The 21,277-nt window shown below is 34.6% G+C and overlaps 1 protein-coding gene across 1 annotated transcript in view; it reads right to left on the bottom strand.

Annotated features, from left to right (window-relative positions):
• LOC139503686 (uncharacterized) overlaps positions 1-21,277 on the bottom strand; it is a 388,876-nt gene that overhangs the window by 59,476 nt on the left and 308,123 nt on the right. The window contains exons 55-56 of the mRNA XM_071293512.1: positions 20,382-20,612; positions 9,572-9,753 (exon numbers count right to left, since the gene is read on the bottom strand). Of these exons, the coding sequence (XP_071149613.1) occupies positions 9,572-9,753; positions 20,382-20,612 (413 nt within the window). The remainder of the gene's footprint in view (positions 1-9,571; positions 9,754-20,381; positions 20,613-21,277) is intronic.

The following is a 21,277-nucleotide window of genomic DNA, read 5'->3' as shown; positions in this document are numbered from 1 at the left end:
AACCATATCAAATAAACATACGAAAATAAGAAATCTTTTAAAAAATACATAAAAACACGACAACCAACACGAAATGGGACCATGAACTAACAAAAAAGATAGAATTAAACAAATTTAAGACATGAAAAATCTATGTGATACGAAATATCATTTATTATAATAGATTAAAATAATAGTATCGGTCCGGTTCAATATTTTTCGAAAGTCAAATTTCAAGAGGAAAACCTGTATCTTTATTTTGTAGTGTATATTTTGTGTCAATGCAAAAGTCAAAATAATGCTTCTGAGATAAAGGATTTTGAAATTGTTGTTTAATACAGGTTTGAAATATCATATAAATGTTGATTATTTTACATTTTGCGAAAAAAATAAATGATGAAATGAATTGAAACGTACTCTATTAATTAAGTGAAAAATACTCGTAGTGTTCAATATTTACAAAAACTCTTCAATAACGGATTAATTTTGCTAAACTTTGTTTGAAATTGTTAAAATAAGGTGTAACAACAATGTTTATAATAACAAAAAGCATATCACGAATGTACTTTAAGAATGTAGGCCTAAAATCTTTTAAAAGTATTTTTTTCTTTAAAATAAGGGAACGAACTTCAAAGCCCATTTTACAAAAATTGCACGACAAGTCAAAATGTGAAGTGAAACCTTTGAACTACCAATACTGTGATTTATAGCCGTATAGTCCGAATGACGATTAAACTCCTTAAATAAGCTACTTTTCCTTACTTGGTCACCGTACTATAAGGGGTGGACATTAAACTAAGTGTGGTCATAATTCTTTTGTAAGTTTTAATGGGTATGTTCTAGCTGTCAGTATCCGCAAGTTCTCTCAGATTTCTACTTTTTTTTTAGGGATGTATAAATAATTAAATGCCTTGGCATACCTTTTGAACTTTTTAGGATTCGAGCGTCACTGATGAGTCTTTTGTAGACGAAACGCGCGTCTGGCGTATAAACAAAATTTAGTCCTGGTAGCTATTCTGCGTTTATTTACAACAACTGGGTCGATGCTAGTAAACACACCACATCTTCTTATTTTCAAATCTAGTATGTCTCCACATCCTAGTAAACACACCACATCTCCTTATTTACAAATCAAGTATGTCTCCCGATTCTTTTAAACACACCACGTCTCCTTATCTACAAATCTAGTATGTCTCCCAATCCTAGTAAACACACCACGTCTCCTTATTTTTTAATCTGGTCGAAAATAAGGAGAGGTGGTCTCCCAATCCTATGTCTCCCAATCCTAGTATCTAGAAAACAGGTAACTGTGATCTGTCAAGAGGCCTGGGCTTCATGTGTTGCTTTTTTTTTTTTTTTTTTTTAAATTAGCTTGTTTTTAAACAATTCAATTCAAGCAGTACAACATACAATTAAGTGTAAAATATATAGAAATAAAAAGAGAGTCATTCTGTACAGAAACATCAATTGTTTGTCTTTGTTGTCATTTGATAGACTTATAAGCTTTGGTTTTCTACAGCAGTGTATTAAAATTTCTGACCAGTTAATAGTTTGATTTTATAAAACAAATTGCAATTTGGTCAGATTTTTGATTAAGTTGCAATTTGTGGAGAGTAACACTAATAGTCCAGCTGATCGGTGCAGATAAGGAGCGGAATTGCTCACTTGATGACGAAGGCATGAAACTTTGCATAGTAGTTCTTGGTTGTACACCTTTTGATTTCAGAAATGGACCCACTCAGAAAAATCCAATAGAAAAAATGTTATAAATATCAAGATTGTTTGCAAGGTATTCTATATAATTTTGGAAATTAAAGGTATGATTCTTTTAAAATGGTCTTCCTGTTCTTGAATTTGTTATCAATTACCGTAAACCAACTAATTTTCGCGGATACTTAATTTCGCGTTTAGCCCTTTCTAGTCCATTTCAAGGCGATTTTTTCGGGATTCTAAAATTTACCCTATGTAGTTAAGTAAGAAATAATGAAAGTTTTACATATTTGCGATATTTTTTTACTCGTTAAAGTCGCGAAAAATAAGTTGGTTTACAGTCATTTTAAAATATAAATAAAATAGTTTGGTTATTTCAAGAACACATACATTTGCAAATATTGCTGCATATACATAAACAAATAGTGAAAATCAAAATGTTAATCAGTATGTTACATGTTATTGTAATTGTTCTTTAATTGCCTTCAGTTTTAATGGTTGGAATGAAATAGGTTGAGGTGAGTCGATTGAACATTGATATAGGTTGATTAAATGTGGTGGCATATTAGGTAACTTAGCTGAACTTTAAGGCCGTGCCAAGGGCACATTGTCTCTTGTATCTTCAATGCCACGTCTTACGTCACTTACCGGGTTTTCATCTGCCGTTCCTACTGTATCGTCAAATCATTTTATGTAACCAATAGGTGTACCTTTCCCCAGATGGAGGTGACGATTTCATCATTTATAATTGTTAAGAAACAACTATTTCCTTTTCCAACTACGTGTGAAACCAATTCGCAACTAGTCAGCGGGCATGGTTCTAAAATGAACTCCTGGTCAGCATTTTTATTAGTTTTAATGGTAACGGTCATTTTAGAGTTTAACGGAACTGTGATGGTTCGTTTTATGCAAACTTGCCGAGTTGAAATCTAACCTCAACCATTAGCACATGCTGCATCTATCACTTTGTTGTTGATGGTAATGTGGGACTACTCAGATTTTTCGCTGCGCCCAGTGTGTCCAAAATATCTAGCCCAAGTATAACATCGTCTGTTAACGGCGTTTTGCACACATCCCATTGTATGTTTACTCTATCAATGTCGAGAGAGGTGTACTTTATAATCTTTCCAGTAATGAGTTGTTCACCCAAACAACAAAGCATTACGGTTACCGAATCTTCATTATGTGCTGGATCTAATTTCTCATTTACTTATGTTATAATTGCAGAAGTGTCCACAATCATGCTCACATAGTACCTCGTACTGCTAGGCTTGTTCCAATGGTTCATCTGATGACAATATCGGACGAGGCCGTGGGCCTCCATTCGATTTTAATATGAAGTGATGTTTTATGGCCAATACTTGGGAGTCAAGCATTGGCCTTCTGGACCGACCCGTTGCTGTTTAAAGAATCTGTTGTGGGGGTTGCGCTTTGATTTGCTCTGTATCCTGGTGAAGTAGGTGACCGCTGCCTGAATTCATGAGGTTTGTCCGTGGAGATGCTGACCGTTGTCCTTAGGGACTATATGATCTCTGGCTTGGTAGGGATGTTGCTGGTCGATATGGATTAGACTTGGATGTATTTCTATCTGGCGATCTTCCTTACTTACTTGCTTAATCCTGTTGCCCTTTGGTGGAGCACTTACGATATTTCTCCACCTTGTTCTGTTCTTTGCAAGCCTCTCCAGATCGTGTCACTTGTACCCTTTATTCTCAATCCCAGCTACAACATTCCTTCTCCAGGTGTATCTTGATCTGCCCCTGCCACGCTTTCCTTGTGATTTTTGGGGTGCAAGGTGGTGTTCGGTAATGAAAAGACCCACGTGGCAATCAATATATGGAAAAACGTCTCCGGATTCATCACTTTTCGGATAACATTGTGTGATCCTTGTCATGTTAGTCTTTGGCTTCCTCAGTGTGTGTCCTATCCATTGCCATTTTCTCTTTTCAACTCTTTATCAACTGGGGATTGGTTGGTCTTTTCCCAAAAATCTTGGTTTGATATCTTCTCAGGCCATCTGATGTTAAGAATGCTCCTGAGGCAGTTGCTAATGAAGACTTAGTTTATGAAGCAGGTTTTTTGTTGTTTTCCAAGTCTCAGATCCATATAAGTGGTTTTTACGTTCGTATTTTGGTCTGGAGCATGAGGTTTCTTGCTTTCCAAATTGACCCATCATGTTAAATGCAGTTCTAGCTTTGCCAATTCTGATCTTTACATCTTTATCTGAGCCTCCAAGATTATCCACTACGCTTCCAAGGTGTGTAAAGAATTCTACTTCTTCTAATGGTTGGGTGTTAACCATCAGACTAGCTTGGGATTTATTGTTTGACTTTAACACTTTGGTCTTATTGTGATTTATGGAAAAGCCGGTGTCTGCTGCTTTCTTTTCAACCTGCTTTAGATTGTCATGCATTTGTTGGTAATGTGGGACAGCAAGGCAATGTCATCGGCAAAGTCTAGGTCATCCAGCTGAGTGAACATGATCCATTGGATGCCATTTCTACTGCCAACTGTGGCTTGCTTCATAATCCAGTCAACTGCCAGGAGGAATAGCATAGGTGAAAGGAGACAGCCTTGTCCTACCCCAGTTGTAATATCAAAGGCCTCTATTAATTGTAGTTGATTTTCATGTATAACTTTACTCTTCATTCCTGTATTGATGTTTCTGATGATGTTAAAAATGTTTTAGGAATGCCATAGTGTCATAGTGTCTCATCAACTGCCACAACACATCTCTGTCTATAAGGCTTTGAAAAACAGAATAGAGTGATGAATTGAACTCTTGTGGTTGTTCGAGGATGATATTTGTTCTGCACATGATAGGTTTCGTCTAAATCCAGCTTGGTTATCACGAAGCTTTTCATCTATTGCATCTATTTAAAACTTTCCCCGGAACTGATAGTATTATTATTCCTCTATAGTCGTCACAAATGCTTAAATTGCTCTTCTTTGGAAGCTTCACCATGTGTTCTTCTTTCCATTCTAGCAGGACCTCTGCTTCTTCCAAGATCTTTCCAAACAGCTCATATAACATTTGAGTTGATGTTTCAATGTCTGCTTTCAGTTCTTCTGCAGGTATGTTGTCTGGACCTGGAGCTTTGTTGTTCTTTAGCATTTTTATGACTTTCATTATTTCACCTGTTGGTGGTCTTTCACAGTCTACTGCCAATAGTTCTTCCGAGGGTGGAATGTCAGCTTTATTTACAGGTGGGTTCTGGTTTAGCACATTCTTGAAATGCTCAACCAATCTTTTCATTTGCTCTTCATGAGTATTGAGAGTTTTGCCTTCTTTGCTATTGACTGGTATACTTCCTTTCTGGTATTTCCCTGTTAGCAGTTTTATGTTGTCAGACAGAGCTTTGATGTTGTTTGCTCTGGCTGCTTCTTTTGCTTCTGCTGTCAGTTTGCCTACAAATGTCATCTTATCTCTCCTTGCACTGTTCCTGACATCCTTGTTAGCTATAGTATATTCTCTTGAGGCTGATTGTTTTGCTGTTGTTAAGGATATTTTTCATTTCTTCAACTTTTACAGGTGTTTCTGGCGTTATCCATTCCTGATGTTTCCTAATTTTTTTTAAAACCAACTGATGTTTCGCAAGCTGTCGTGAAAGCTTTTTAATCTCTTGCCAGTGATCTTCTATTGAAACTATTTCCTCTATTGCATTCTGAAATGTTGAGAAGCGATTTTTTTAACTCTATCTGGAATTCGATTTCTTTGTTTTGCTTGCCAACATTGATATGTTAAATCGTTTTCCTGTTGCTTCAACATTTTGGTGTTTATTTATCTTCAATTTGACTTTAGCTACAACAAGGTGGTGGTCAGTGGCAGCGTCGGCTCCTCTTTTATCTTGGACATCTTGTAAACTTCTCATAAACTTCTTGGAGATGCAGACATGATGTATTTGATTTTCAGTGTTCATGTCTGGAGATACCCATGTTGCTAGATGACATTTTTTTGTGTGGAAAAACAGTTTCACCGATGACCAGATTGTGATTTGCACTTTGGTCGACAAAGAGCTCTCCATTCTCGTTCATTTATCCTAGCCCATGTCTTGCAATCACCTGTTCATAACCGGTGCTGTCACTTCTTACCTTAGCAATTAGGTCTCCCATTCAGATGGTGATGTCTTTGGAGCTACATTTCCTGGTGGTTTCTTCAAGCAATCGATAGAATCTTTCCTTGATGTAGTCCTCTGCGCCATTTGTAGGGGCATAGCATTGGATACTGTGGATTCATTATTATTCGTTGGATACCAATTTTCGTCGATTTTCAACGAATTGCAAATTTTCTAAAGGAATATATGCATCCTTTGTCAAAACCACGAAATTAAATATCCACGAATATGCAAGTTTTCCTCAAACCACGAAAATTGGTATCCACGAAAATAAATGAATCCACAGTAATGTTTAATGATATCCTTTTATTTGTGGACTTGAATTTTTCCATGATGATTCTGGCACTTATTGGTTCCCACCAAATTAATGTTTTCTGAGCTTCTGTTGACGGCATAATGGCAACTCCTTCAGAATGTTGAACGTTCTCCTCCATTTATCCATAGTATATAATCACTTCTCCTGATGTTAGTTTTGATTGTCCTGCATCATTCCATTTGGCGATCTTCCGCGATTATATTGCTCAGGGATCTTCAATGTGTATATTGATCAGGTGATCTGATATTCCATTCATCTGGTGACCTTCCATGATTATATTGACCAGAAGGCCCAAGGTTATATTGATCAACCAATCTACGATTACGCTGATTAGTTGAAAGCATAACATCAGCTAGTTTTGCGACAATTTCAGTGAGGTTACGCACCTTATTTTTCTAAGGACTGCTCATATTCCCTTTAATGGTCGGTGATACTGCGCCATCAGCAAAGTAGACTTGCCGATGGTCATAATTGGCACTTTGTGATCCATATATCGCCATCTGGTTGGATATTGAGGTTTTCAATTGTTTTAACGCCTTGTTGATCGCTTCTGGGTTCGTCTCTATTACATTCCTTGCAGAATATTTGTCTTTACATCCTCGGGCGAATGCTCCGGTTCCAATCTGGTCTGATCCTCTTTCTTGTTGAAGCGCTTCTTCAATGCTTTTCTTAGTCTTGGAATCATCATTTGTGTTTACCATGCGAGTATACTCCAAGTCAACATCGGCCAGGCAATCTAGGAGCCTACACACCTTTTCCCTGTTTTCTCATTGTCGTCTACCAGCAGTCTGTTCAAATTGGTAAATGAACAAGTCATGGATCCTCTACCATTGACTATTTTTATCTTTGGGAGCTGTGGGCTTAGTCTGTGGCACAAGAATTTTGTTGCCTTCGGGTATATACTCTCTCAAGAAAGATGTTGCACGCTCTTTTTGTTTCCTCTGCTCTTTCCTGGATTGGTCAGTGGAGTCAGCTTGCTGTTGTGGCAAGCCTGTTAGAGCTACAGGAGCTGATGAGGTTGTCATAATTGGAGTCATAAATGTGGGAGGAGGATTGCCATTGACTCGACAGGGATGGTACTGTTAGTAGACACTGCAGTCAGCATCGGAGAAACTAGTTAGTATTCACTTGCAGCCAATTGTTTCTGTAATGGTGTGCTGCTCTGAACCAAATATGATTGACTCATAGTAGGTGGTAAGTGTGCCTAAGAAGACACATAACGTCACTGGGCTTCTAAAATGTTGTAAATTACAAATTTTTCAAGAAAAAAATTTCTCACAAACAGGCTTTGAAAATTTTGGCAAAATGCATGCTTCCAAAATGTCGTATGTGAACCTGAACATTTTTGTAAATAGCAGTGAAATAAAAACGTTGACATTTCTGGATTATCCATGAACTTAAATTATTTTCACAGAAATAAAGAAATGTACAATTATTTTGTTCCCAAAGCCATTCTACAACGATTTTCAAGTTTTCATACCACATTTTGGAAGCAAACTTTACAAACAACTGACATTGGCAATTTTGTAATATGTCTTATTTCACACATTTTGATTGGTCTAACTGTATGCTATTTTTTTATTCGAAAGATTTCTTCCCGCCCAGACCATTGGTGTCAAAAAGTATTTTTAGCCAAAAAAGTCATATACGACATTTTAGAAGCCCAGCGACGATAAGCCATTTGCTGGTATCCTTGATCAGTACTAGAGGTTTCTAGTATGTTCTTAAATTGAGGTTGTTGCTGAATACTTTGAACTGTCTCATGCAGAGCCATGGGTCCTGACATAGGATTTCCGACTTTAGATGAAGGCATCAAATTTGCCTTCAACAGAGTTGATGCGGTTGATGGTTCATGCAAACTAACTTAGGAAAGACCCAAGGCATGGAGTTTGTTATGTACTTTTTGTGTTACTTGCTTTTTACTGGCTAAGGTCAAATTTTGGCTTAGGTGATGTGTCCATTGCAAGTAGTTTTAACTTCTCCATTTCTCTTGTCCTGCTGTTCAAACACACGTTTAAATTGAACTGTGTCTTCTTCCTTGGTTGTTGTCAGCTTGTCCATCCTTCTCACCACAACATTGAATTTCTCATTGGTCTGACTGCCAATTCTGCCAAGCGGTTACCACCAGCCTTGTGGTCTATCCTGTCTTCAGACTGCTGAAGTTGCTGAGATATTACTTTCATCTGTTCATTATTAATATTCATTGCTTCTTTCTGTTCAGCTTGCATCGTTATGAGACCAACACATATTTTATCAATTCGCGCTTCGCTCTGTTTTATATTGTGGTCAATTTAGCTGTTCTTTGAGCATTATATTTCATATCTGCTAAAAATTCTTGGTACAATTGTTGAAAAGTCATTTATGAGTTGTCCTCTGTTAAAGTTTCTTCAGCTGTGGGTTTCTCCATACCCCCAAGTGATTCAGTTTCTGCCACTTCAATGTTCTAATCCTTGTTGTCCTCAATTCCTGCCATTTCACTGATACATGTTTATACAATTCTCAAATCACAGTATAATATCTCAAATTGCAAAATATTGCAACCCAAGAATTAAGATAGGCACTGAATAATATCTTAGGGCAGATAAATCTTAAATCACAGCGTTTATGTGTGACCCAATACAAAAAATATTGCAGCTTTTGGTGAATGCTAATACTGCAGCCTTTTATAAAAGCTACTACTTTGTTTATGAAATGACAAGCCAGGCAAAATCAAAAGTAAAGAACTGGAATAAATACTTAATGACACTATACTTTGATAAAATGCTTAAATTCAGGCTAATTCTCAATTATGAATATTTGCTTAATTTTCAAGGCGGCCATTTTGTTAGATAGATCAAAACAAAATCTTGCTAAGTACACTAAGTCATTCAAATGTGTTGAATTTTGTGCTTCCAGCATCAAATCCACTGTGGTTTGTGCAATACTGGAAAATATTTTAGAATGTATGGTGGCCATCTTGAAATAAGCCCCCATATCAAATGTTGAGGGTGGGTCCTTAGCTAATATTTCTCAGTACACTAAAATGTACTATCGTGCAAAATTTGGTGCTTTCCTCATTATTTGAGCATTTTTTTTCACCGATCGACCGGACTATAACAGTCAAGTCACAGTAATTCACCACAAAAAAGGACCTTAACAAAAATGCATGATTCCGGCGAAGGCAGATCGTGAGCTTAAATGAAACACGAACCAATTTTTTTATTTCATTTTCCTATAAGTACTGTATATGATAGTGTTCATTTATAGAAAAAAATAGAAAAATCCAATATTTGAAAAAAAATTGGATTTATAAGCTCTAGCCCCCTTAACTGCAATTGTGGTACTAGTTCACCACTTGCTATTTTGGTGACCAACTCATATTATTAAACAACTGTTATCATCTTGTTTAAGGAATTGTGACACTATACAAATCCTGGTCATATTCAAAACAATTTAAAGATCAAGAACATACCCTAATTTGTACCCCTTTGGTGCCTCCTCTGTCATCCATGTTAGTATATCTATGTCTCCATAGTGCAACATAGTATTTCTGTGTTGACTGGTACCCAAATATAAATCCTATGTACCCATAACATTCATTATCCTGAGAATATGTTGTACCAGAATATTGGATATGATCAAAATATTTACTGCCTGAAAGAAAAAAAAAACCATTCTGCCAAACTCATTATACCAAATTTTCAGATATTGTCCTGAATATGTTAAATTGTCATTTTTACATGATTGACTGATTTCTGATTTTTGGATTGATAATTTTTAAGTGTTGTTTTCATACTTTGTTGTTATCAAAGTACTGAAGTAATGAATATCAGATGGCCGCAAGTTCTTATGGATGGTCACAAGCACTTGTCTTAGAAAAAAAATATCTCAAAACCTGAAAGTGAGGTTTATGTATGACATATTTTGTATTCTGAGAAGAGTCGTGCATGGATGATAAATAAATGACAAGGAATTCAATCTAATCATAATAACTATTATATTGTAGCGATACAAATCAGTATACTCTGGTTTGTTGTTATATATTATATTAATATTTGTATATTACAGTTACATGTATATAATTTTTATACATTTTTTATCATTCTATTCTACTATATTAATTGACAAAGGAAAGTCAAATGCCACAAGTGTTCATGAATTAACATGTATATTTCAATCATTCAGTGTAAGTATGCTATGTATATTTGCATTGGAATTTAAGTAATTAAACCTCTTGGTCCAAGACCACATTTAAAATCCTTTATTTTTTTCATTATGTTGACAGTTTCAACTTTTCAACTCTTTCCACTACACTTCCACACAATCTTATCAAACAAAAGTTTCCTGTTTAATTAAAGGGTCGTTTTTGTAAATTTGAATGCAAATATATTTGCTGTAACTCATTTAAAGCCTTATTTTCTATTGAGAAAGGTAAATATGCTAGCACTCACACCACATCTTCCTACATCTGTAGACCTACTTACTGGAGGTGTGATGAGATAATTGAAGCTGTTAATTTTCTACTTGATAATAATAATTTATCTTTTGACAACAAAGTTTATCGACAGGTTATAGGTATTTCTATAGTATTTCTATGGGCACTAATTGCACCTTTTTAATAGCAGACTTGTTTTTGTACTGTTATGACCAAACTCAGTAAAGACTAGTCTAAATTGAATTTAACAGATAAATTCAACAACAACTTTAAATTGAATTTAACAGATAAATTCAACAACACTTACCTTAATCTTGATGGTATTTTTTTGTTAAATATTCTCTAAAAGAATTTTCTAAATCTACTGCAGAAATGTACCAAAAGTGCATTACTTTAAATAAATCAAATGTAAACGGGAATAACTGTCCTTTCCTAGATTTAAATATTCCAGCTTTACATGGAAAACTCCACAATAAAATTTTATGACAAAAAGAATGATTTTTCGTTCCCTATTGTTAATTTTCCTTTTTTTGGATGAAGATGTTCCTTTGATACCATTTTACATTGTTTATAAATCACAACTTGTTTCCTATGCACATGTATGTTGTGATGTTTTTGATTTTAATGAGTATGGTCTATGTATTACTGGTAAATTATGCCTGTGTCTGTTGTGATGATTTTGATTTTAATGACTAATTAATTGTATATGTATTACTGGTAAATTATAAAGTCAGGATAATTGGTTACCACTTACTATTTAAAATCTTAACTATAAAATTCTTCCATAGGCATCTATAATACTAAAATTACGAGGTCCAATTTGTCAGCCGTCATCACGTTAAAACGACAAATCACAGAATTCAACTTTATATATAACTAATATAGTACAAAGGTGTAGATTAAAAATTACACCACTCCAGGCCCTTTTGTTTTCCACGTAATTAATATTGCCAATAATTAAGAAGTTACGGGTCGAGTCCGCTACCGATACCAATAGCACGGGTGTCATTCGGTTTATCGAGAGAAATGATCGTGAAAGAATATCTAACAGCGGTCAAGTATTGAGAGACGATCGTGAAAGTTCTGGTAACGGATCGTGAAAGACATTTAATGTACATTCTAGTTCAGAATCTTTGAAAAAATCGCTTAATTTTCAAAACGCGGAACAAATCCGAACAATAAAATATGTCTGTCAAAATGGTTTAACTTCCTCAACATAACTGTGAAAGAAGATAAAGAAAATTTGAAGTACTTTTTGAAAAAACACAAAAGGCGCAATGCGTGTCTATGAAAATTATTACAAATAACACGCTTTTTGTACCTATAATGGTGATTTTTCAGTTTATCGGGATATATTTAAAATTTAATCTTGGGTGTATCTGATAGTACAGTCAAATTAAGGTATGTTCTTCTCTTAAAAGCATTAATTTGTATATGAAAACCTTGAATTTGTTGAATATCCATCAAACTTGATCGTGAAAGCTCAGGCAACGCATTATTTTGATCGTGAATAATAATGCGTGACAAGACCTATTATTACTAGTAATCAGAAATCAGTATTTCTTTTACCATTTGATACACCTGCAACTGGTTGAAGCCTGTAACTATTTTAATAAGGATGAACATTAAAGCTATTTTTTTTATTCAACACTTTACCTCGAAAGTTAAAAAAAAAAACCAACTAAAAACGTCTCTAAATAAGTTTGAAAGATTTAGCTCTGAGAATCGGCCAAGTGCAATTCAGGCAGACCGACACTATTTAGCCAATAATATGGATATGCAACGTTTAAACCAAAATGATATCCATCAAACAAAAAATTACAGCAAAACAGCATCTTTCATGAGTAATTTGAGATTGAACGATAACCAACATTTTGTGCAATAGTACTTTCTTAAGTTCTGTATATACAACGCAGATGTGGATTGATTTAACTATATACTACAGACTATAGAATACCAGAACGCAAATGCTGTAATGTCTCGTCTGCTTTACTTATGATAGTTAATTTTTGGAACGTCTATAATATCAAGGGTTTTACTAGAAGTGTCAAATGCGATTAATGCACTTAATGTATTTTTGTCCATCTGATGAGTTACGCCTTTTCAATTGATTTTTATAGTTCGTTTTTATTTTGTACTGTTATACCACTGTCTCAGGTTAGGGGAGGGTTGGGATCCCGCTAGCATGTCTAACCTCGCCACATTATTTATTAATGTGTCTGTCCAAAGTCAGGAGCCTGTAATTCAGTGGTTGTCGTTTGTTTATGTGTTACATATTTGTTTTTCTTTTATTTTTTTTTTATACATATAAGGCCGTTAGTTTTCTCGTTTGAATTGTTTTTACATTGTAATATCGGGACCTTTTATAGCTGACTATGCGGTATGGGCTTTGCTAATTGTTGAAGGCTATACGGTGACCTATAATTGTTAATGTCTGTGTCATTTTGGTTTTTTTGTTTGGATAGTTGTCTCTTTGGCAATCATATCGCATCTTCTTTTTTTTAAATTATGATTGTCAATGGTTCATAAAAAGAGTGCAAGGTCAGATGAACCATGACATACAGATCTCTACAAATATCCCGTAGACCAAATAAATGTGTTATGATCGTTACAATGCCTTAGAAACTGACAAAAGTTATGCTTGGCAAATTAATTCGAAACATAAGGTCAAAAGTATATGAACCCTGACCGACAGCCAGACATAGACATCTTGCTATTATTCAATATATCAAATACAATTGACGTCATCATGGTCATATATGAAACATGTAGACAGACGTCATGTACACAATACACGAAATACTATGGCGCTATAACATACAGGTATATATCCAAAAGGCTAGACAACATAAAACGAGCATTGCCGAATGATGCATGATAATGAGTTCGATGTTATTTGCAATCTTGCAGAAGTCGAAAATATAATCCTCACAATCATAACAACAGACAGTTATCCTAAAGCTTAACGAATCCGCGATACGGACTTGACCACAAAAATGAATCTTCATCCATGAAATAAGGCAAATTCGGGGTCAGGTGAATCCTGTCTGACGGTCATGTAGTTTATAGGATCCAATATACAAAATGTGGGTATCCTATAAACTCGTAATAAGTTAGTACTTTACATAACAATAAAAAGCTTCATCCTACAATCATCCAAGTATTTTACATATTTCATTTTCTGAAAATATTAATACTTTGAAAAGCTTAAACCTATTGAGGATGTTGACCTATATAGCTTTTCTCAATATAAATAACAAATATTAATTATGATATAATTGAAGAATAATTTGAACGTCTTCGTAGCATCAGATCTTTCACGATCACTTTCACGATCTTCAAAAATGCGGTACGTGATCTTTCACGATCCGAAAAATCAATTTTTGTGTAAATAGTACTTTATTTACCAAGTTTCAGATTATGTTTATACAAAATAACTATGAGAACCATTTGATTAATTCAAACAGAATGCCCTTGTTCGTATTAAAGTAGGTTTTCTAGTTGAATTTGTGAAAAAATCATGTTTGTTTACATTTTTTATGTCACTGAAATGTCGAGAAGCAATCTGCCTTTTGTTGTTTTGTAATAACTATGTACTTTTAAAACTGGATATTCTCACATACTGATCATAATGTTGAACCATTTTGACAGACAGTTTTATTTTGTCGTAAATTTGTCTGTGTAATTAATTAAATTAGAATATGTATTGACCTTTCATATGTCTTCTCGATTAAATGTCTTTCACGATCCGTTACCAGAACTTTCACGATTGTCTCGCAATACTTGACCGCCGTTAGATATTCTTTCACGATCATTTCTGTCGATAAACCGAATGACACCCGTGAATAGTATATTCACCTGTTACCTATTACCTTATCTGTACGTTCCGCATCTGACAGGCGCACCACCAAACGTTGTATTCAGGACTAATATGCTATATACACGGGTCATAACCACAGGGTTGACACTACTAAATTGTCAAATTGTTACCTATTGTAGTATTTTAATCAGTAAGACTTTCTAAGATAACAATACGAATACTAAAAATCTGGACTAAAAATAAGGCGTATAGGTACAGTTTTCAATTTGTTAGTGGGCATGACGTAAAACAGCAAAGCAAAGAATTCAACTTTATTTATACCTTATATAGGACAATGCTGTTGATTAAAAAATACTCCATTCCAGGACCTTTTGTTTTCAAAATAATTAATATTACCAATAACTGATAAGTTCCAGTTCAACGGGTTCAAACAGAAAGACTTGAAAGCAGAGAAAAACTGTGCATCTTATAATCGACATGACTTTATCAGATGACAATACTAATACTAAAATAAGGTTTGCGCATAGTTGTATACTTTAATTCAGTCACGGACCCGTGATATCACGGGTGTGTTCTAGTAGCTATAAAGATTTGGATTTGAAAGTAGTAATTCAGGAGCCTGTATATTCAGTGGTTGTTGTTTGTTTATGTGTTACATATTTGTTTTTCGTTCATTTTTTTTTACATCAATAAGGCCGTTAGTTTTCTCGTTTGAATTGTTTTACATTGTCTTATCGGGGCCTTTTGTGGATTTGAATTGTGGAGCAAGAGCGCTGATGATTAACTGTCAAAACTGCACGGCCCAGCTCAATCTTCTCAACGTAAAGAAAGAAAAATGCAAGGATTTGGGAGCTATCTTACTTTTCGTTGCTTAAACTGTAACATGCTGAATAACATTTTAACAAATAAAACATGTTACGGAACAAAAGGACCTGTGTATGAAAATGTTTGCGTAGGGTGGATAAATCGGGTCTGGTGTTGGGCGATTTGAAATCCATATACAGAAATCATAACTACTGTGGTGTGCAGCTTCACTGTAAAGCGTATAAATGGAACTCCAAGATTTACTGACAAAACAACTATCCTCAACAAATTTATCCATATTTTTAATGACGAGAACAGTTATTTTTTTCATTGATAATGAAATCAGTGATACTATCTTGAATTGAACAAAAATTAGAATCAAATTATTTTGTGTATTTATCTTTTATTTTTTTGTGTATAGCATTTGGCAGACTCCAAATTATATGGAGAATTGTCATTGTACGGCCAAATTTAAGACTTTTATCAACAAAATAACAAAACTGACTGCATGTGCGAGACCCTCATGGGCAGACGAAAGTCCGTTAAAAAAGTCCCGAAACAAATATTGGTGTCATTTTTGGTTTGATTTTAAGCAAATTGGTACCAATAGACGAAGAGTTGTCACATGTTTGTTTGTTGAATTGTTTTTTTTCCTTCTGTGTATATCAAACTGGATGTAATTATAGACAAAAACAAGAAAACGCCCGTTCACACGAGCTTGTAATTCAATGGTTGTCGTTTGTTTTTGTACATCATATTTGAATTTCGTTCATTGTTTTGTACTTAAATCAGACTGTAAGTTTCCCGTCGAGTTGTTTTGCATTTGTCATGTAGGGCCTTTCATAGCTGACTATGCGGTTTTACTCATTGTTGAAGGCCGTCCAATGTCCTATAGTCGTTAACTTCTATGTCATTTAGTCTCTGGTTGAGATATGCCTCATTGGAAATCATACCACGTCTTTTTATTTGTATAAGCATATCCCTAGGGTACTTCAATATATTGAGAGATAAAAATTGAAATATCGGCAAATGTACACTAATTGCAGATAGAAAGATCACCGAAAGATCAGAAATTGTACACACGTTAAAATTCGTTGCTGTCAAGCTGATGAGCAACTATGAATTTAAGTCATGTAGTAAGGTTGTTTCTGAAACTAAAGGATCTCAAGAGACTGTGTCGCTCACCTTGGTCTATGTGCATATTAAACAATGGACAATGATAAATTCATGACAAAATTGTGTTTTGGTGATTGTGATGTGTTTGTAGATCTTACTTTACTGAACATTCTTGTTGCTACAATTATCTGTATCTATTATGAACTTGGCCCAGTAATTACAGTGGAAAATATTTTGTAAAAATTTACACAAATTTACAAAAAATATGGCAATTGTTAAAAAATGACTATAAAGGGCAATAACTCCTTAAGGGGTAAAATGACAATTTTGGTCATGTTGACTTGTTTGTAGATCTTACTTTATTGAACACTATTGCTGTGTACAGTTTGTCTCTATCTATAATAACATTCAAGATAATAACCAAAAACTGCAAAATTTCCTTAAAATTACTAATTCAGGGGCAGCAACCCAACAAATAATTTTGGCCCAGTAGTTTCAGAGAAGAAGATTTTTGTAAAAGTTTACGGACGCTGAACGACGGACAACGGACGCCAAGTGATGAGAAATAGCTCACTTGACCTTTCAGGTCAGGTAAGCTAAAAAGTAACAAAATTATTGTTAGACGATCGGACAGAAGAACAAACATAGTGTTTGCAATATAGCTCTACTCCTAGACAAACAAATAAGCCAATACTCATACATATACACCGTATGAAAGGTAATGTATCTTGTCTTTTGATAAAGACATCGTTCAATATCATTCTCTTATACTGGCTGCTGTACTTCATATGAAATGTTTTACTAAAATTTTATTTTCGGTCGATTGAGGCAATAATGACATGTAAGTGCACGAATCAGCTCGACCCATAAATAAGTGCTTCTTGTAATTAGATTATGCAAAATGATTATCTTTTGAATGTTAAAAGAAGAAGAAAAGGTACGTCGGGCCATTTTTAAAAAGCTTACGATATGGTATCGGTTTTGTAATTGCTGAAGGTTATAAGGTTGTCAATTAATGGTATCACCCCACTTAATTTTTTTTGTCATGCCAGGGCCTTTGAAATAATTTTGTCTATCTCTTTCTGTACATGAAGCAATTTAGAACTAATGTCGGACAGAGATGCATTGATACTTCTATCAGATTTTTCTTTCTTGTTGTACATCTGACAAAGAAATCTGCTAGAATCTTTTTTAATATACTTTTTTTTTTTATTATGAAAAGGTTCCTGTCCAAATTTCGTTTCGTAAATGTTTAGCACAAATGTTTTGACATTTTGCAAGTAAGCATCTAATGAATTTTTATGATATGTATCAACGCTATGGAAAAAAAACCCGGCATATACAGCACAGTCGTGTACGGTGGGAATGATTACACAACGTTGTTGCGATTAAAACTTATTATAACGTAATTTAGTGCCATACTGACAAACGTTGTAAAAATTAAGGTATATGACTTTTATTGAAAAAAACAAGGTCCTGGACCCCTATTTGTTTCTTTTGCATTCAATCAAGTACTGTTTCAAGAACACTCCACCAAAATGATACGCCCGACGTCTTGTGTGGAAGTTTTATGCAATAATCATAAATAATTTCTGAGAAAGTTTAAAGCAATAACCATATATTGTTTTTGAGACACGGCGGTACATGTGAAACCCCCCGACCCTGGTTTTTTTTTTTTACAAAAAACTAAATATCACTAAAATAAAATTTGAATCAAAACCAAAAAGTATACAGATCTTAAGATTAATATAACAAAGAAGTATGTAAAGTTTTGAGCCATAATCAAGAATCGTTTTTGAGATACGGCGCGACATGTAAAAAAATCCTCCCCTGTTTAACAAAATACTCAATAACTCAAAAATAAAATTTTGAATCATCACCACAATGTATACAGATCTTAAGATTAATAAAACAAAGAAGTGTGTAAAGTTTTAAGCAATAATCATAAATTTTTTTTGAGATACGGCACAACATGTAAAAAAAACCTCCCCCTTTTTTACAAAATACTCAAAAAACTCAAAAATGAAATTTTGAATCATCACCAAAAAGTATACATATATTACGATTAATATAACAAAGAAGTGTTTAAAATTTTAAGCCACACTCAAGAATCGTTTTTGAGATACGGTGCGACATGTGAAAAAAACACACCCCTGTTTTAGTTACAAAGTGCCGTAACTCAAAAAGTTTAAATCTCATTTTCACCAAAAAGTATACAGATCATTTGACCATCATAAGAAACAACTATATTAAGTTTCATGAAATTTGGATAAGTCGTTCTCAAGTTACGGTGCGACATGTTTACGCCGGACAGACAGACGGACATTTGTATACCATAATACGTCCCGTCAAAATGTTGACGGGCGTATAAAAACGGTTAAGTTATGGCTTTTCGTTCAAAAGTATTGTTACTTTCTGTCAAAGTCCTTATTTATGAAATGTCAGGGATTTTCTTCCAAATATGCAGATTTCGAACCAAATTATCTCAAAAAGTAAGTCATGACGGTACTTTTTTCGTTGCATATTTCAAAAGTACACATTGAAATTGACCTTCGACCAAAATTTCAAGAAAAAATCAACGAGGAATCTCTACTTTATCGTATGCCCTTAAGGGGCAGCAACCCAACTTCCGGGTGTCAGATTTGTCTGACAATTTCAGGGCAGGTAGATCTTGACATGATAATCAGTTCTACCCTATGTCAGATTTACTCTAAATGCTTTTGTTTAAGAGATATAAGCCAAAATCTACATTTAACCCCAATGTTCTATTTTTAGCAATGGCGCTCATCTTGGTTAGTTGGGGAGGGTTATCGGACACATTTTTGGCTTAGTGGTTTGTGGTTTCAGGGGAGAAGATTTGTGCAAGACTAATGACAACGGACGCCAGGTGATGAGAAAAGCACACTAGGCCTTTCATGCCAGATGAGCTAAAAAAAAATAAAAATATACTAAGTGATGCCCCAGCACTTCACTCTGAGGTACCTGTATTATCAGAAAGTCAATGTAGGACTATCTTCAAGATATAATTGTTTCTGGAAGACACAAGCAAGGCCCCCGCAGATCCAAAGTGTTATTTCAAAATAAACAAATTAAGCATTGGAGTACATAGTTCTATGGTTAACTGAAAGACCCTGTTCACACTAGGACATTTTTATCGAATTAAACTAGACCGGTTCACTTTAGATCGGTTTAAGGGCTAATGTGAACGCTTTGAATCGATCTTCAATCGGTCTAAACTAAACACCAAAAGAGGTAGTTTAGTTTAAATCAATCTAAAGTAAACCAATCTTACTTTAAACGTGAACGCTGAGATCGGTTTAAACTAGTACGATTGAATCGAAAATAACGTATGCGCACGTATAGCTGCAAAACTATCACATAGGTTCGTTGTTTAACCCATATTTCTCTGTTAAAAGACCTTTACAACAATCTGAAAACATATTGTCTTCGCCGTGGCATAGATTTGCGAAATCTGTGTCTTCTTTTCTTATGTTGATTTTGTTTCTTTGCAGGATCCGCCGTATTTCCGGCGTCGTGTTGTAACTTCGTTGCTACGGATTTTTTTTTCAAAATTAAAGAAAACTGCAATAACACCAGTATCAAATTTTAACTCGTGATTCAAGAGAAACAATAACTTTATCCAATTTTTGTTTTCAAGTGTGTGTATCAGTGTATCAACACATGAATTTGATACATCAGTTCTATTCAAACACTATGTTTACAGTTTTACGGGTAAAAAGGTTGAATCGATTGTGTTTTTAATTGTAGTGTGAACGCAGTGGTTCAGATTTGATCGATAGAGATTGTTATGATTAAAGATAATGTGAACGAGATTTAGATCGATTCAAATTAAATCGATAAAAAAAAATGCTAGTGTGAACGGGGTCTTAGCGCACCTCTAATGCAAGGTATATACTAGAAAATATTGAAGTTCAACTATCTCAAAAAAAGCAAATATCAATATAAATCTAAACCCTGACCACATGCACATCTTGTATGTATGTACAAAAAGTCAGCAACTTTAAAATGTCCTAACACTTAAACTGTAGAAGGGGTTATCCAGAAATAAGTTGTACAGACAAATTCAACACTAATTTGATGACATACCTACATAGGCCACTGGTTTGGTAGTGACTGAAATCTGCCTTATTTCTTTGCCACCATGTAGAATCATCCAGCTTGGTGCTGGTTGTAATGTCAGCTCAGGATTTAGGTCTAAACCAGTATAAGTACCAAAGTCAGATTCATTGATGAATTTGTTATTAGGACAATTGTCCAAAGTATCAATAGTACCATCTTGGTCATAATCACTTTCACAAACATCTCCTCTATGATTTCCTGAAATAAAATTTTACTATCTTTCAATTTTAAACTTTTTCAATTGGCAAATTATTTGAAGAATAAATTTAATTCAGGTAATTAAACATTATTATACCAATAAGCATTCATCTGAACACAATTTTATATCAATAAAATTGAGAAAGGAAATGGGGAATGTGTCAAAGCGACAACAACCCGACCATAGAGCAGACAACAGCCGAAGGCCACCAATGGGTCTTCAATGTAGCGAGAAACTCCCGCACCCGTAGGTGTCCTTTAGCTGGCCCCTTAAAAAATATGTATACTAGTACAGGGATAATAGACGTCATACTAAACTCCGAATTATACACAAGAAACTAAAATTAAAAATCATACAAGACTAACAAAGGCCAGAGGCTCCTGACTTGGGACAGGCGCAAAATCTATATCTAAATCTAAACAAGAGGCTGTCAGAGCAACAATAAACCAGATTTTTTAACATTTATTTGTGTTCTTGCACTTTTCAATTTCACAAGGACCATAACAACTGAAAAGTGAAAATCAACGATATTGAACTTGACCTCCATTTTGTCATCAGTAATAACATATTAAAAAAAACCTTGCAAAGATCTTGTCTACCAAATATAGTACTGTGGATTCATTTATCTAAGTGGGTATCAACTTTCATGGATTGCTGAAACACG

Source organism: Mytilus edulis, chromosome 14 (assembly GCF_963676685.1).
Source record: "Mytilus edulis chromosome 14, xbMytEdul2.2, whole genome shotgun sequence".
NCBI lineage: Eukaryota > Metazoa > Mollusca > Bivalvia > Mytilida > Mytilidae > Mytilus > Mytilus edulis.
This window is presented reverse-complemented; position numbering and strand designations above follow the sequence as displayed.